This window comes from Aedes albopictus, chromosome 3 (assembly GCF_035046485.1).
Source record: "Aedes albopictus strain Foshan chromosome 3, AalbF5, whole genome shotgun sequence".
Classification (NCBI taxonomy): domain Eukaryota; kingdom Metazoa; phylum Arthropoda; class Insecta; order Diptera; family Culicidae; genus Aedes; species Aedes albopictus.
Genome location: NC_085138.1, coordinates 219,809,977 through 219,827,842, shown reverse-complemented (window position 1 = coordinate 219,827,842; position 17,866 = coordinate 219,809,977). Strand labels below are relative to the sequence as shown.

At 42.1% G+C, this 17,866-nt stretch overlaps 1 protein-coding gene across 1 annotated transcript in view; it reads left to right on the top strand.

The window, feature by feature from the left end:
* The window catches only part of LOC109406735 (armadillo-like helical domain-containing protein 3), a 46,566-nt gene that overhangs the window by 13,970 nt on the left and 14,730 nt on the right, over window positions 1–17,866 (top strand). Inside the window, exons 2-8 of the mRNA XM_062858968.1 lie at window positions 8,597–8,676; window positions 9,336–9,494; window positions 9,553–9,768; window positions 10,944–11,164; window positions 11,232–11,464; window positions 11,573–11,686; window positions 11,761–11,874. Coding sequence (XP_062714952.1) covers window positions 8,597–8,676; window positions 9,336–9,494; window positions 9,553–9,768; window positions 10,944–11,164; window positions 11,232–11,464; window positions 11,573–11,686; window positions 11,761–11,874 — 1,137 coding nt within the window. The remainder of the gene's footprint in view (window positions 1–8,596; window positions 8,677–9,335; window positions 9,495–9,552; window positions 9,769–10,943; window positions 11,165–11,231; window positions 11,465–11,572; window positions 11,687–11,760; window positions 11,875–17,866) is intronic.

Here is a 17,866-nt window from a genome sequence, read left to right as displayed (position 1 = left end):
GCGCATGGCGCGTCCACATTACACTGCTGTTTAAGAACAGCAGAGAGCTCCTCCGCGGTGGTGATCTCATCCAAGTTCTTACACTGGATGGTCATCTCCGGCGTCAGAGCCCTCACCCGCACTTTTTCACCAAGCACTTCTTGTGCTAGAGCCGTGTAGGAAGAGCCCTTGTTAACGGCATTCTTCTTCAGCTCTAGCATCATCTCTCCAGTCCTAGTGCGCCGGATGCTTTTAACATCCGCACCTAGTCCCGAGAGACGATCCTCGCTCCGCATAGCCCGCAGCACATCTGCGTAGCTATTGCCCTCTGCTTTGAGCACCAGTGCGTCGCCTTTCGTACGCTTACGCGCCGGCTTCGCCTTGGTTTTGCTCAAAACCTTCTCTCTTTCTACGCGCCCTCTCTTGCCAACCGTGATCCAAGGGTTCACCTTCCCTTGGACCGGTTGGTCACTGCTACCGCTCTTAGCAGTCTCGCCTCGGGGTTTCGGCTCTTTGCCCCGAGCCCGTTTCGCGACCGGCTTGGCGTTACTCGCACTACGCGGGCGTTTGCCACTCACCGGCCGCTCCACATCCATCGATCTCGGCCGTTTGGTTTGGGCCGAGATTTTTCCACTCTCTGCAGCCCCACCTGGCTGCACCTTGCACACACTCTCTGTGGAGGAGCGGTCCGTTTGCGTGGACCTCTCCTCTCTACCCGCACTACGATCAAACAGGAGATCGTACTCCCTCCGGGCCTGGGCGACCGAATCGCGGAGCCTCAGCAGACCTTTTTTAAGGTCTTTACTGATGTTGTTCCGCCCACTGGTGTATCCGATCAGCTCGTCGAGCTGTTCGGAGACCACCAGCAGCTTCGGAAGTCCATCCCTGTTGCGAGTCAGCGCACGCGTGAGCTCTGCCCCACTCATCTGCGTGTCCTCTATTGCCGACCCGACCCTCGGAGTGCCGTACTCCGACACTTGCGGGGATTCTACCCTCGACGCCTGCGTTGGTGATCTGGCCAGTCCGCTTTTCGCGAACGGGTTGATCACCTCACCCTCCACGTTCTCAGATTCCCTAATCAAATACGATTCCATCACTGCTGTAAGGGTCCCCCTTAGAGCCGCTATCCCTCACTGCCACTGAAGTAGTCGCCCAAGGATCCCGGTGGTTATCTATGCAAGCAGGGAGGCCACCCACGGGTTGGCACAGGCCCTTATGGGACCTGAGCTCAGAGCCAGGATCAGCGCAAATCAGGATACTTCAACTGAACCTACCTCCACCCAGTTAGTTTCCTAAGCTGGATACAGTTCGGGAACGTACTCTAAGGCCTTGCCAAGGTTTTATGGGACGGAAGGCGGCTCCGACATTAGCCCATCCGTCGTTTCAGGTCAGTGTCACCCGGCCCTACTAAGAGGATAGAATGCCGTCACCACCAGCACTCCTCTACTCCGCGGTCCTCTTAGAGTGTACCATCTCATTGACCAGTAACGTCGCGCGCCAGTATATCGTAATCAGGAGCTTACTGACATCGCTCCTGATGTGCCCGAGGCACCCCTGACTAGGCTGTGGCACTTTGGAAGCGGTGCCGGTTCGCTTGAACAGAGTTGATGCTTCCGGATGTGTGGTATTTCTGAAGAGGCCCAGCAGAGCCCACTGCTGAACCCCCGCCACGCCTAGGCAAACCCCGCTTGAACAGTTCGTGTGCAGCGCACATGATGCTCGGTCACCTTGCGATGCCAAAGGTGGTGAGTCCTCACTGATGTTAGAACATGCTTCGCCTAAGAAACGCCATCTTAAGCTCCCACCGACTGTGTGTGTGTGTGTGTGTATGTGTGTATGTGTGTATGTGTGTGTGTGTATGTGCGTTACAAAAAAAAAAGTCACGCACGTTTCTCAGCCGTCTTTCAACCGATTTGAGTTCTCTTGGAAGCAAATGAAAGCTACTACATCCTAGTAGAACGCTATTGAATTTTTTTTTCGATTGGACGTTCGGTTACCGAGATATCTCTCGAAGAGTACTTATGAGTCATACATCTAAACTTTTTAAGATTTTTGACCAAGTGTATCATAATAAATATTTTGGCCGTTTGTAAATCGATTTGGGTTCTCTTGGCACTAAATGAAAGCTACAGCATCCTAGTAGATCGCCTAGAAATTTTATTTCAATTGGACATTTGGTTACAGAGATATCTTTCGAAGAGTACTTAGGATTTATATAACTAAACCTTTTGAGATTTTTGACCAAGTGTTTCATAATAAATATCTTAGCCGTCTGTCAACCGATTTCGGTTCTCGTGGCACCATATGAAAGCTACAATATCCTAGTAAAAGGCCCTGAAATTTTATTTCGATTCGACATTTGATTACTGAGATATCTTACGAAGAGTATTTCAATAAGTTCTTTTTACCCTTCTTACACCCATAAGAAGGGTATAAATATCGCTCGAAAAACCGACTTTCGATCCGAGGCCCGGAGGGCTGAGTCTCATATACCAATGAACTCAGCTCGACGAACTGAGCAAATGTCTGTATGTGTGTGTGTGTGTGTGTGTTTTTTTTTTTTTTTTTTTTCTTTTTTTTTTTTTTTTTTTTTTTTTACTTGGTGGTAAAGCCTTTCTGCCTTCCCGACACGCGTTCGATAAGCATGACCAGTGCTACCGATTTCGTCCATCGCGTGCCAGTTCGTGAGGGACTCAGAACAGAGAAGAGAACTCTGAACCCTACGCCTCTAACCTCCACCAAGGTCTACAGTGCCTGCTTCCCCCGGATTCCACTAGAAGCGACTACTTCGGGGGGGCTGTGCTCATGCACTTCACTTGTTATCAGGCATAGCTAGTCACGCTAGATCGCTGACTTTATCTCCAACATAACTGCTGCGCTCTCATGAGCTTTATCTTAATCTTTAACTGCTGCGCTCTCGTGACCTTTGACATACTGCTGCTGCTCTCCAAGATGACCAGTGGAATGCCGAGGTCAGTTCGGCAATGCCAGGAGGGTGGCTATTCTACTTCGGGTGGCTTTCTCGCTGCGTTCGTTGACCTTTTCCTGGGCGAACCGGTTGAGTGCCGAGGTCGGTCCGGCGATTCCGGTTGGAGGGTGGCTTCCGGTTCGCTGGCGCCCCGACGACTCGAACCCGGTTGATTCGACGTAGTTTCATGCGACTCAGCGTAGTCCCCGGCGGTGGAGCTAGCTTACTCCGACGGAGAGTTCTCCGGCGGTAGAATATCTCCCGACACCGTTGTTCGCGTTGCGTATTCCTTCGATGTTGATTGGCAGGGTGTCGAAGTCGGTCCGGCGATTCCGGTTGGAGGATGGCTTCCGGTACGCTGGCGCTCCGACGACCCGAACCAGTGGTTTTCCACGGGCGCTGATTACTCAGATAGTCCCCGGCGGTGAATCTATCCTACTCCGACGAAGAGTTCCCCGGCGATGGAAGATCTTCCGAACCGATACTTCCCAGATCGGTGCCGAGGTCGGTCCTGCGATTCCGGTTGGAGGGTGACTTCCGGTTCACAGGCGCCCCGACGACCATTCACTGGTGCTTCTCGCGACATACTCGTCCTAGTCCCCGGCGGTGGAGCTAGCCTACTCCGACGGAGAGTTCCCCGGCGATGGAAGTTCTCCCGAACACGGTGGTTTGATCCCGACCAGTCAGGTGCCGAGGTCGGTTCGATGATTCCGGTTGGAGAGTGGCTTCCGGTTCACCGGCGCCCCGACGACCCAAGACCAGAGCGTTACGACTACTCGGACTAGTCCCCGACGGTGGATCTAGCCTACTCCGATCGCGATCCGATGCCCTTTGGTCTTCACGCCATTTCCGCTGCAGTGACGACAGGATCTGTCCCACAGCCCTGTTCACCGCATTCCAGGTGCTTTCTTCCCGACACATTCGTTCTACAATGTTGTCGGGGCTAAGGCTTGTGATACTCTCCGCTAACATCCCGTCTCGTGCTGCCCTGAATCTGGGACAGTGGAAAAGCACGTGCTCTGGTGTTTCCTCATTACTCGGGCATGCTGGGCAAAGTGGGGACTCTGCGTGCCCGAATCGATGCAGGTACTTCCGGAAACATCCGTGGCCTGACAAGAACTGTGTCAGGTGAAAGTTGACCTCCCCGTGTTTCCTATCCAACCAGGTTGAAACGTTCGGAATGAGCCGATGGGTCCATCTTCCGTTTTCAGCGTTATCCCACTGCTGTTGCCACTTTCTTACGGTGTCAGCTCGGGCTCTTCTTCGGACTCCTGATATGCCTCTATCTCTATAGCACTCGTTTTCTTCCTCGAGTAGAAGATCTATGGGAATAGTTCCGGCTATCACGTAGACTGCTTCTGACGAAATTGTACGGTACGCACTGCATACTCGCATGGCCATCAACCTGAACGTACTGTTCAGCCGAGATCTGTTCCTCCTTGTCTGTAGTGCCGTCACCCACACAGGCGCTGCGTATCGGAGCACCGATGTGGACACACTTGCCAGTAGTCGCTTCTTGCTACTGCTGATCGCTGAGTTGTTGGGCATGATCCGAGATAGTGCCGAAATCACCTTTGCAGCCCTTTCACACGCGTAGTCGACGTGACTATTAAAGTTTAGCCTATCGTCTAACATAACTCCCAGGTGTCTCACATTCCGCTTCGATTCGATGATGCACTCTCCGACCGAAATTCTCGCCTGTTGTACCGCCTTTCGGTTGCTTATCAAAACCATCTCGGTCTTGTGATGAGCTAGGGCCAGCTTTTTCCCCCGCATCCAGTTTTCGACAACATCTATCGCCTCCGTGGCGAGCACTTCTACTTCCTCCAATGATTCACCGATCACTAGGAGCGCCACGTCGTCCGCGAAACCGATAATCTTCACGCCCCTGGGGAGGCGCAGCTTCAGTACTTCGTCATACATAGCATTCCAGAGGGTCGGACCGAGAATGGATCCCTGGGGAACTCCCGCTGTTATGGTTTTACTTCTTCTCCCGTTGTCAGTATCGTAGATCAATGTCCGATTCTGAAAATAGCTGCTCATAATGCTACAGAGGTACTCGGGAACTCTCAGTTTGTGCAGCGCATCGGCGATTGCAACCCAACTAGCACTGTTGAACGCATTTTTCACGTCCAGCGTGATCACTCCGCAGTAGCGGTTACCTCTTCTCTTTTGATTTTGCGCCGTCTGCATTGCTTCCACGACCGTTCGGATGGCATCGACAGTGGATCTACCCCTCCGGAAGCCAAACTGCATATCGGACAGGCCGTGCTCTCCTTCCGTGTATTTTATGAGCCTGTTGAGGATCACTCTTTCCAGCACTTTGCCGACAGTATCCAACAGGCAGATTGGCCTGTATGCTGAAGGATCTCCAGGAGGCTTCCCTGGTTTCGGCAGTAGCCCAAGATTTTGGCGCTTCCATATGTCGGGGAAGTTGCCATCATTGATACACCTTTGAAACGTTCGGGATACCGTCTGGTCCCGGAGCCTTCTTTGTTTTAAGAGCTTTCGCTATTGTTATCAGCTCCTCGTTGGTTATTCGAGCTTCCGCTTCCTGATCCTCCTGAGCACCGTACGGTGTGGGTGGCCAACCCGTCAGTTCATGCTGCGGAAATAGCGCGTCTACGATGGCTTTCATCTTCTCCGGACACCTTTCCGGTGGTACAGCTGGTCCCCTTATTTTTGCCATGGCTACTCTGTAGGCGTCTCCCCACGGATTAGAATTTGCGTTCCGACAAAGCTCTTCTAGACATGCCTTTTTGCTGAGCTTGATTTCTCTGTTAAGTGCAGCTCTAGCTGCCGTATAAGCTGGCCTGCGAACTGCTCTTTCAGCGTCGTTGCGGGCTCTCTGCATTCTCCTCCGAGCTCGGTGACAGTTCGCTCGTAGGTCGGCGATCTGTGTGTGTGTGTGTGTGTGTGTGTGTGTGTGTGTGTGTGTGTGTGTGTGTGTGTGTGTGTGTGTGTGTGTGTGTGTGTGTGTGTGTGTGTGTGTATGTGTGTATGTGTGTATGTGTGTGTGTGTGTGTGTGTGTGTATGTGCGTTACAAAAAAAAAGTCACGCACGTTTCTCAGCCGTCTTTCGACCGATTTGAGTTCTCTTGGAAGCAAATGAAAGCTACTACATCCTAGTAGAACGCTATTGAATTTTTTTTCGATTGGACGTTCGGTTACCGAGATATCTCTCGAAGAGTACTTATGAGTCATACATCTAAACTTTTTAAGATTTTTGACCAAGTGTATCATAATTTTGGGTTCTCTTGGCACTAAATGAAAGCTACAGCATCCTAGTAGATCGCCTAGAAATTTTATTTCGATTGGACATTTGGTTACAGAGATATCTTTCGAAGAGTACTTAGGATTTATACAACTAAACCTTTTGAGATTTTTGACCAAGTGTATCATAATAAATATCTTAGCCGTCTGTCAACCGATTTCGGTTCTCGTGGCACCAAATGAAAGCTACAATATCCTAGTAAAAGGCCCTGAAATTTTATTTCGATTCGACATTTGATTACTGAGATATCTTACGAAGAGTATTTCAATAAGTTCTTTTTTTATTATTATATGCACTTGTTATCTTGCATTAGTTTTTGACCAGTCTATGGGAAGTTATTTTTCAATAAATAATGCTCATACAAAGTGTATACTAGCAGGTTACTGTTTTCAACAAAATTATAAATAACAAATAATAAATACACAGGAATTCTATGAAAACTAACAATATGTTAAATGAAAGCTTTGAATTCATATCTTGTGGGAAAAATGCAAGAACCGGACAGAAATATTTTTAATGAACCTTACAGATTTAAATTACAATAGCTAAAATAACTAGCTAATGCTGAAACTGATGAATATAGTAGATATATCACTTTGGTCCTTTTCACACCACAAGCATGAATACCAAGTACTTCATAGCTAATTTAATCGACTGATTAAGAGATATTAGACAAAGTGGTTCTCGATGATTTTCTTACCCATTTGTTAATCGATTCAAGATATTTTGGCAGTTAACAAAATATACAATATTCCAGAATATGTAAGCTATTTTTTAAACATTCCATACAAGATTCTAGGAGCTGTCTGGCACTTCTGGTAGTTTAGTCCATGGTCCATGATGCTATTTTGGAAACCAATCCACTAGATGCCAAATCCACAATATTTTCTAGAACTTTTGGTCAATTACACAAAATAAATATGTTAAATACAAATAATACAACAATGAATTTTAATAAGTGTAAGAAGGGTTCTGTTCACCATAGGTGGATTAAATCGGGTTTTTCTCTATACATCTAAACTTCACAGACGTACAGATTACATGAAAAAAGTGTTGAAACATATCGAAAAAAAAATGTGTTGAAACATTCTCAGAACTAGAAGATTTTTGTTCAGGTAGCCATGAACGGACTTTGAAAACTTATATTTTTTGTAGGAAAATTTCAAAAATAGTTTCACAAACTCTCAGTGCTCTAATTGCTTCGATAATGTAGGTCACAGAATAGCCTTTCAATGAAGAATAAAACATTTTCAAAAACTATGCAAACATACCTAAAAATTAGGGTGACCCATCTTGCCCCGTCTACACAATACACGTAGTTATATGGAATGTATAGCATAAGGAGTATAACGAAAAAATATTTTATTTTTTTCTGTGCAAGGAACGTAAAGAATTTTTAAAACAATATATCACTTTTTTGTGTATCCACTTCGTTCATCTAGGAAAATTATTGAAAGATTCAAAAAATATATAGTACGGTTGAAAACGGTACTGACCCATCTTGCCCCCTGACCCATCTTGCCCCCACATACCATATGTAATGTCTGTTTCCATCTCTGATGGTGGAGTAACTTGATAGTAGAGTGTTCGGGGCGAATCCAAACTTTTTCGAATATTGTTGATTTTTTTTATAAGATGTCAAAGTTTTCGTTCATTATCTCAAAATCAGGTTTTGGTCACTTACACCCCTCTGCTTCTGACCCCCTCAAACCTAAACTTTAAGTTAAATAACTCCAAATATCAAAAAATTGGAAATGCCACTTTGAGGCGAAATTGATCAGTATACAATTAAGCATCGGTTGGAAAGGAAAATTTCCTTCTCCGCTTAATTTTGCTCTTCTAAAACCGAATAACGCGTTTAAAATCTTACAACTAGTGAATTTAATACTTTAAATGCAAAACTAAATTTTGAAATTTCCCCCTTAAACGCCTAAAGGTAGGCAATTTCATTTGAAATAAGTGATTTCTGTCACAATAAATGACTATTTCAACATAAAATAACCTTTTTTTACTATTTCATGTTCTTCTTAGCTACATAACTTTCCAACCAAGGCTCAACAAAAATGTTAAAACAGAGAATTTACGGGAAGTCCTATTAGCAATCGATTGTTTAGTAGCCATGATTTAGTAGCCAAGTGAGAAATACTTTGCAAATTCCTTAAAAATAAGGCAAAGCTAACTTTTTACTAAAAAAAAATAAAAGTCTACGCTCATCTCTAGACATCTACGAACCAGATGACGTAAAAAGTTTAAGATCATTACGATGCTTAAGAGTTTCTAGTATGGAATTACACTGTAGTACCCGAATGATCAATTTCACCCCGCTGATCAATTTGATCCCGGTTTACGGTATCGGTTTTTTTCTCTTTGTCTAGGTTAACTATCGAAAGCATGATGCGACGAATCCATATGTCGTGAAATTATCTTTGCTGGACGATGAACTTGCGCTTCACGGGTAAGTTTCTTATTATTTAAGCGCATTTAAGATATTCAGTACAGCCATAATAAATATTTCTAATGTTCAGATTTCATCGTATAACTGAGCAAATCACGCGCCTAGTATCATACGGGCGTATCTACAATGATCGATTCTTCATCGATTTGCTCTTTGGTCAATCAGGCCAAACATGTCTAAAGGTCCTATCTGCAGAAGAGAGGCTCTCTTTGGTTTCTCTCTCTTTCGTTAATATCTCAGCTGTTTATTTGTGTGATGATTGTCTCCTTGCATTGAACGATGGTCAAAACAATCATCTTTTGATTTGTACTGCAAAAATAGTTGAAAAGTGGATCATTACGTTACAATAATTGAAAGAGAAAGTGAACAAAGAGAGCCTCTCAAATGCAGATAGGACCTATTGAAATGTTTGGCCTGCAATAACTTGACAAGAAAATCATTTCCAGTTATTTTTAATGTTCTATAAGCTAGTCCTAGTTGTTCTGCACCGAAAAACATCAAGACGTATTTTCCGGAAACCTCCAAAGAGAAAATCGATGAAGAGAAATCGATGATTGTAGATACGCCTGTATGATACTAAACTCGAGAAATATTGTTTACATAACTACATGTAGAATAAATACGAAAAAAAATCCTATTTAATAAAATTTTATTTTCAGCTTTGGCCACGTGATTTCAGCAACTCTGTTCGAATTTATTAAGCAGCAGACTACTAACGTACTAGCAGTTCAGAACAATTCCTGGATAAGTTCGCTGTCGTCGATGGTAGGCAACATGTTCCTCTCGGATGAAGTCGACGAAAAAATGTATCAAATTAGGTAAACTAGAGATTCTTTTAAGCAAGATACTTTTCTAAGCAAAACCTCTACTTTTCAGACAAAATAATGCCTTGCTGTTGGCACTGTACGAAGCAGTGCACTTGAATAGAAATTTCATCACCACATTGGCCACGACGCAGGCCGAGTCAAGTTCACCGCCATCGCCGTCGAACACGCTAAATAGTCACCATTCCATTAGCGACCTCTCGTCGGCGCCTATCATTGACGTGACGCAATATCCAACGAATTTACTAGTGGCCGTATTTCAGTACTGGTAAGTGGTAAACAAGACGCTAGAATTCACAATGTTGCTGACACTTCCATGTGTGATCAAATGTTCGTTACCACATTTTTAACATAAAACAGCTTGTATATATGGATCTTATCACATACTAAAATACAAAATAGTAAGCTCATTTTAGATTGTCAATTGGAAATGCTTGGATGTGAACAAAGCTAATCAAAATATAATCGGTGATTATTTCGTTGGTTTACATTTGGGCTGGGCTAATATTAGCACAAGCATGGAGCAGTAGATAAAGGAACGGTCTGGTGGCCGCGGTGATCAATCTTTGTTTGCAGATGGTCATGGATTCAAAAGAAAGTGCGCGAGGCAGCCTAGTGACACCTTCAAGGCAAACCCCTAAGTTCAGGCGTCTCGGAAGGGTGACCCATTTACAACACCTTCGGTGTACATCTACAATCTCTTGAGGATGATCTTCTCGAGCACCTTCCCCGCCGTTTAGATCAAGCATCCTAATGGTCTATATGCCGACGGGTGTCTGGGTGGTTTCCCCGCCTTTGGCAATAGTACCAGGCTTCCAAACCTCGTCCAGGCATTGTTCCATAGCAGACCTGAAAATCCCGGGAGCTTCTGCAACAGCTTCTTTTAAGGCCTACTTCGGAACTACGTCGGGAACTATGCTAAGGGACTTTACCATCCCCGCAATTTCCTAATCGGTGACCCTCTCCTCATCGCCAGCCCCAGTTCAGCGCCCTGGGAAATGTTTTGAAGAGAGGTCGGTCAGGTTCCAATGGAAACGAAGAGCCGCAAAGACGAAGAGGAAGACTGATGAACGAATGGAAGCAAATTGCTAAGATCATGACGCGGAAAAAGGCCCTCAATGGCCACCTCCAACATGTGTGGAGATTGTTTTGTAGGAGCCATTGCACCTCTTGCCTTGGCCATTACGATCCCGTGGGCAAACTGATAAACTGATGGTACCTAGTTGTCAGCAATGACCAGGAAAGATTTTCGGTTAAGGGGAGATGTTAGCGTAGCGGGGTCAATTCTTTTCTGTCACATGAAACCGAGCACACATGTTTACTCGTTAGAATGTCATGCCAGTTCTCCAGTATAAAAATAAATCATGTTCTCATATTGCTTTGCTGCTACCTGGATATCTTTTTGTTCTCATTTTACGCTATTATTTGCAACTACAATTTCAGCTCCGTTGTTATGATGGACCATAAGAATGAATCGAGTGCCGTAAATCTCAAGCTGTGCTTTATCATTCTAACCTGCATATCGGAGGATCAGTACGCCAATTCGATGATGCACGATTCGAATCTGACGTTCAAGATATTCCTCCATAGGGCGCACATGCGCCACCGAAAGGCGACCACGGATCGAGCCTCGCGTCCGCAACCACTGGCGGCAACTTTGTTAGGTTGGTAGAGCAAGTCATTATATGGCTTTGTGATATTTATAGATCATGTGTTGTTGTTTCATTTCAGATTTACTTGTTGAGTTTATTGTTTCACATTTTATGAAAAAGTTTCCAATGGAGTTGTACTTGCTGTGCACCGGCATCATACATCGAGTCATCGTATATCAGAAACGTTGCCGCGTGCGACTAATATACCCCTGGAAGGAACTGTGGACGGCACTAATCAGCCTGCTTAAATTTATAGTGTATCAAGAACAAACGCTAGTTAAAAAGTGCAACATATTTCATCTAGCTATTCAGGTGGGTAGACAATGCGGACACAAATCATGCTGTAGTTTCACTTCAGTCGTTGATTCAGCTCATAATATTTTTGAGTTTTCAACACTCTGAATATATGTATTGTTTTAGGTTGTTAATATCTTCAATCTTTTCATCACATATGGAGATACTTTCTTAGCTACTACTAGCAGTTACGACGAGCTGTATTATGAACTGAACAGAGAAGAAAAAGTATTTAGTGAGGTGAGTTGCAACGACAATATTATTAAGTAACTACTTCCGAGATACGTAATCCTCTTATCAATTGTATTTTATAGATTCACGCTATGGTTCTGCGATACACCACCATTGAGGAGTGTGAATACAAAGAAGATGTATTTAAGCTATTGAACTCGATGGTGAATATTTTGGCAATCATCAAGCATTTTCAGGTATGTTGCAAATACTTCTGAAATTTGTAATGGGTATTAGGAACAACATCTCTCCTATTCTTATACTGGGTGATGTAAGCCGTGCATCAGACTTCACAAAAAGTGTATTTTTAAGGAGTTTTATGAGACGCATTAAAATGGAGCACAAGCACATCAATAAAGCGGCGTTGAATGAGTGCGGGGTAATCATTTCTCGGTCGTCACAAAAACATTGCACTGGACCCCTTTCGCAGTTAGCATAAGTGCGGCATCAAGAATAAAACTGCGATTTCGCATCGGATAGTGTCGGTTTCTTCTGCGCACTTATTCATTTTAAGATGCTGAATAAGTGCGCAGAAGACGTCAACACACAGTGGTCCAATTTTGAGAAAAGCTGACAGAAATTCAATTTTTGAACATCTCATAAATGGGTTTCAGTATATCGATCATTCATCTACAATATCAGAAGCGTTGACTGTCTTTTAAATAAATTGAAAAACATAATATTGTATCTTTTTACAGCGCTAAATAGCTGCTGAGGGAGAAATTGCTGTATTTTTGATAAAGAACACAAGCAAGTTCAACCACTACAAAAGTCTAATAATATAAGTAATTCAATAACTTCCAGAAGTTTACTCGTAAGTTCTTGTGTATATTAGGCACCTGCAATGGAAAAAGAGATCAAAATAACACTTTTGAATTCAAAATTTACGTCACGTATTATCCCTGCCCTTCGGTTCAGAAAGGGGTATGGGCGCGGGGTTACGTACAAAAGGCTGAAACACGAAAGGCTGAAATAACAAAAGGCTGAATTACGAAAGGCTGAATCACAAAAGGCTGAAAATGTCAAAAGGCTGAAATAACATAAGGCTGAAATAATGATTCGACTAGTTTTCAAACGGCGAGCCTAAAGGCAGTCATACGAGCCTAAAGGCAACACTAACATCACAGACAGACATAACACTCTAATTATTCATATCGTACACTGATATAATGATCTTTATAAAAATTTGCTAGTTGGCCGACCCCTCAGCCCTGACACTTACATTGGTTTTGCTTGAGTTTTACATTTGACGCACACTACCTCTCATTGGTTGATGGTTCATTGGACGAACATGCTTCCGTTACTATGTTCGAAATCGGAAAGCGTTAGGACTGTTTTTCCGCGCTAAAGTATGCATTATTGATCGCCTACATAACTATGACAGTATTTCTCCAAAGAATATCATATATTTAAAAGAAGGAAAAATCTCTGATCACATTGTTGGCAGCTGTAATGGCAACCAATCTCCATAACAGCATGACTCGAAAGAACAGCTCATGCTCAAAGAAGGAAAAATCTCCAATTGAAATACCATCAGTCATTTTTTGTGTTAGTTGGTATGCACTCTTCACTAAGCACATTCTATGACAAGGACTCATATATGTAGCCGATCTGGTTAGCGAACGAGTAGTCATGCTGAGGGTGATGGGTTCGATTCTCCCTCGGGCCAGAAACTTTTTGTAATGGAAAATTCCTTGACATCCGCGGGCATAAAGTATCTTATTGTCTGTCACACGATATATGTACCAATGCAAAGTGGTCATTGGCAGAGAAGGCTTTCAATTAATAACTGTTGAAATGCGTATATAAGCTGAAAGCAGGCTTTGTCTCAGTTGGGACGTTACGCCAGAAAAAAAAGAACAAGAAGTACTTACTCATTTCCTGCATTTTTGCAATTTCAGCCTTTTGTGCATTCAGCCTTTTGAAATTCAGCCTTATGTTACTTTCAGCCTTTCGTGTTCAGCCTTTTGTGCATTCAGCCTTTTGAAATTCAGCCTTTTGTTAGCATCCCATGGGCGCGTTCTGCCAACTTGGTCGAGGCAGATTTCTTGTGTGAACAAGTTGCAAATGGACATTCAAAGTGCCTGAACGAAAAATGCTGCTTGTGAGGATCACTTGAAGGTGGGATGGAAGATCATTCTTTTTATGTATTCGTGTACGTGCATTTGTTTTTTCGCGTTCGTGTAGCTTATGCCGTTTTTCTTTTTGATCCAGTTCCAACCTCGTTCACAGTTTCAACCCCAACCCGACTTCGGTACTTACAAACAAACTTGTACTTAAGTTTGTTTGAGTTTGTTTGACGTTTGTTTGACGTTTGTTTGTTTACACATTTTCCGCCAACCCAGGTTCAAAAAGAAAAACGGCATTAAGCATTACCATACACTCATACACTGAATTTGATGAGTGCTGAAAGCCAGCAGGGATGATCTTCTCATCTGCACCCGTTGAACCATTCTGAATGGCCGTCGTGATAGTATCACCAAAAGCACTAATATTACCTTTCCTCTCCTTTGTACCTCAACTATAACAATGCAATGTATCGAGCATTGATTTCCGGCAAAGCATCACAACATGAAGCCAGGATGATCCCAAAACTATAATAGTAACTAACACTGGAGCAATTGCGCAAGTATTACATATAAAATGTTCACTTAATAACCCTTGAAATCAGCCTAAAGGTAAATAACGACGACTATATAATGACTAACACATTCTATCCACAGCTCAATACGCCAAATTAATCTCCCACCTTTCCCAATATTTTAGGCTACGCAAAAATTACAAAACCAATGCTAATTCCCAAATCGCATCGTGTTTTCTGGACGAGCATAAATACTTTTGATCTGCATATACATAGCTCTCGAAACTGTTCTAGGATTTGAATAATATCTTCATTCTTAACGTTTTCAAATGTAGTCGTTTCGTGAGTAAATTGACCAATCCAAATTCCTGTGTGGTAGTGGTTTGTGTTCAGAATTCCCGTGTTAATCTATCTGTAAGAACTTTGTAAACATCTTTTGTTCTCACGTATATGGATAGGCTTGCATTAGGTTTCGTGAGACAATTTTTGGACAACTCAATTCTAATACGAAAGTCCAGAATTTAATAATGATAATAATTTCAAAGCTAACGTATGATCAATACATTCATAGACGCATTTTTGACACCAATGTAGATTGACACGACGAAAACTAATTATTTCTTTGACTTGCTGTGTGTTTTGTATGACAAAGTAGACATTTCGACGTATTTGAATGTTGATAACACATGAAGAGCGAGAGACTTTTTATCGTGAAAAAGTACAGTATAAAAACGCATATCTTCAAAAATCAAAATGACACACATAATTACTATCTAACATTCCACCTAGACTTACCCAATAGTACTGAATGACATCACGGAGAAAAAATTATGCAGTTTGAATCAACTAACATGTTTGTTGATTTACAAACTGGACAAATAGTTGTTTTGAATTGTAGTTTTGTTGCTTTTGAACCACGTTTATTGTTTGAAACAAACCGGTAAAACAGTTGTTTCTACCATAATTTAGTAACGAAAAACAACTGCCAAATTAGTTGTTTCAAATCGAAAACTTGGCAAATTCTACTAAAAGTTCGGGTTGCATTTACTAAAATACGGTTTGTTTTGATTCAGATGAACAAAGAAAAATATTGAGTTAGTACAACAAATTGGGCAGTTTAACTAATATTTCTGGAGCAACATTTGAAAAGGGCATACAAGCATTGGTAAACAATGACTTCAAACGTCGCTCCTGAGCCCCTATCAGCTTATTCACAAAAACTAAGACCGTTATCAGATAGAGCAAACATCGATCTTTCGGATAACGGTGTTCATTTGCGTGGGCGGGCTGCTGTTATGCCCTACGAAGCGTTTTCGAAAAAAGACACAAGACCTCTTGGGCCCTTTTCAAATGTTGCTCCAGATTTTGTTTGGAGAAAAAACAACAAACATTTTAGTTTGAAACCTGACCAGAACAAACTAAATTATTGGTTTGTTTCGGTGTCCGCGCCATTTTTACTCTGATTCATTTTCACTCGAGAAGAAAAAAAGATAGCTCAGAAGTAACAATTTTGTGCTCAAGTGACTACTGTTTTTATCTTTAACAAAAATTCAAGACGTTTGCTTATTTTCTCAGCTGATATATAGGTGAACCAAGACAATATTAACTAGTAAGAGCTAGCAAGTAAGTTTTCAACCATTCCTTTTGGCGAATGTGAATTAATGTCGAAGTTTTACTCGTTTTTTTTTCACTTCTGTTAGCAAATTTTACAATGAAGGGTGTGATAAGAGAGATGCCACCAAGGAGCAGGCTAGATGATGCCAACCCGAGCAGAGTCTAACAACAAAATGATAGCAAATCGAAAACTCGATTTGGATTTAGCAGCAAATTGATATCACATTTTGATATCAATTTGTCTTGGCTCAATTTGATTTCAAATTTAGATTTCGTTTTGCTGTCACTTCAAACTATTATAAAAAAAAGTTTTTAAGTTGTTTCAAAACTTCTAGGCAACCTTGTAAAATAATTCTAAGAATATATCATTAGTATAATTATCTCACGACGTTTAGGCTTTCATATCAATCGAAAAAAAAAACATATTTAACGATTTTTCCATTTTTTGTATTGATAGCAAAAACAGTTATCAATTTGCTATAACTGATAGCAGGAATTGTTTTCAACTTGTTGTTACGGGAACATTTTTCTGCTTTCATTTTTGATGTTTTAACCGTTAAAACGACCAAAACGACAACTACCTGAGTTATCATAATTTGCAGTATCACAACATCAAAATTTGTTTTCAATTTGCTATCAGGCTTTTCTCGGGAACCTACCCACGAGCCTTCCCGCAAATGAAGAAAAAAAAAACAGATCCTGGCAGAAATTTGGACGAAGCAAGGGGCCACCGGTGAGATGTTAGGAGATTCGTTTACTGTGGCCGGCTATCCAGTCTATTCTGGCAGAGATGCTCCGTTTCGAAACCTCCATGGGGTAAGCAAAAGACACCACGCGAGCGCTTTCGATATTCCGGATTGGAGGAATGCAACATAATCTGCTGGATATGGCTGAAAGTGTAATTTGTATTTAAGACTTGATTCAGGTTTGTTTTGTGTCAAGCTTATGTATATTTAAATAAATAGACATACGATTTTATTATTTTTTTTTCTCTTCAAAAGAAAGAGAAGGATGGGTCATGCAGTTCAACAAATGCGTCGGTTAATATAACCGGCGTTTTTGGTTTCATTCAAACTAAGCTTTGGTAGATTCAAACTGAACCTGTTTGTCAAAACAACAAATATTTCAGTTTGGATCGAGAGCTGTCAAAATGAATCAACTAACAAAATAGTAAAACCAAACTAAGGTTAGTTGAATTTAACTGGAAGTCCTTCAAAATAGTTAACTGAAATCATAGTTTGTTTCATCTAACGCGGGCAGTAAAATCAAACTATTATTTTATTTGTGCCATATTCAAACTGAGATTCCGGTTGAATTGAACTAAAAAATGGTTGTGTTTACTAATTCTTTTTCTCCGTGATGATATAACAAATATCGAACAAAATAAGACAATACAGTATTCCAAAAAATACGACAACTGACGACAAAAAAAGAAAAATGGTCCGTTATTTACCAAAAAAAAAAAATAACAAAAAGACAAGTTCGAATTGTTAGAACAAAACAAATTCTGATATGTGACTACTTCAAGACTGACTGACCAATTGAAAACTTTCCAATCTTCTACCGTAACTTTCTGAGTCAGTTTGCAACAGTGTCTTAATGGATGGCATTTTCCGCGTACGGCTGGCAAACTGCTTCTGAAAGATTACGTACTCTTTTCAACCTTCGGGTCTAGTGTAGAGGTTTCAACTCTATTCAGAGTGCAGCTAGAAACCTAGCAAAAAAAAATACGTCACGTATTATCCCTGGCCAAGTTCGCAGGGTTTGACGGTAGTAAAAAGAGTGAAGGTTATTGTAATGTAGTATTCTTTAGTGAATCATCACCTTTTTTAACACTTTAATGCGCCTCTAACGGTTCATCACGAACCGGCTGCTGCAGATGGAGTATGGCTGATCATATGTTTTGGCATATTCATCAGACATGCTCGATAAACACGGAGGGACCGCCGGGGCTCAATAGAATCTATACCCAAGCAATAGTTCCAAGTCGGTTG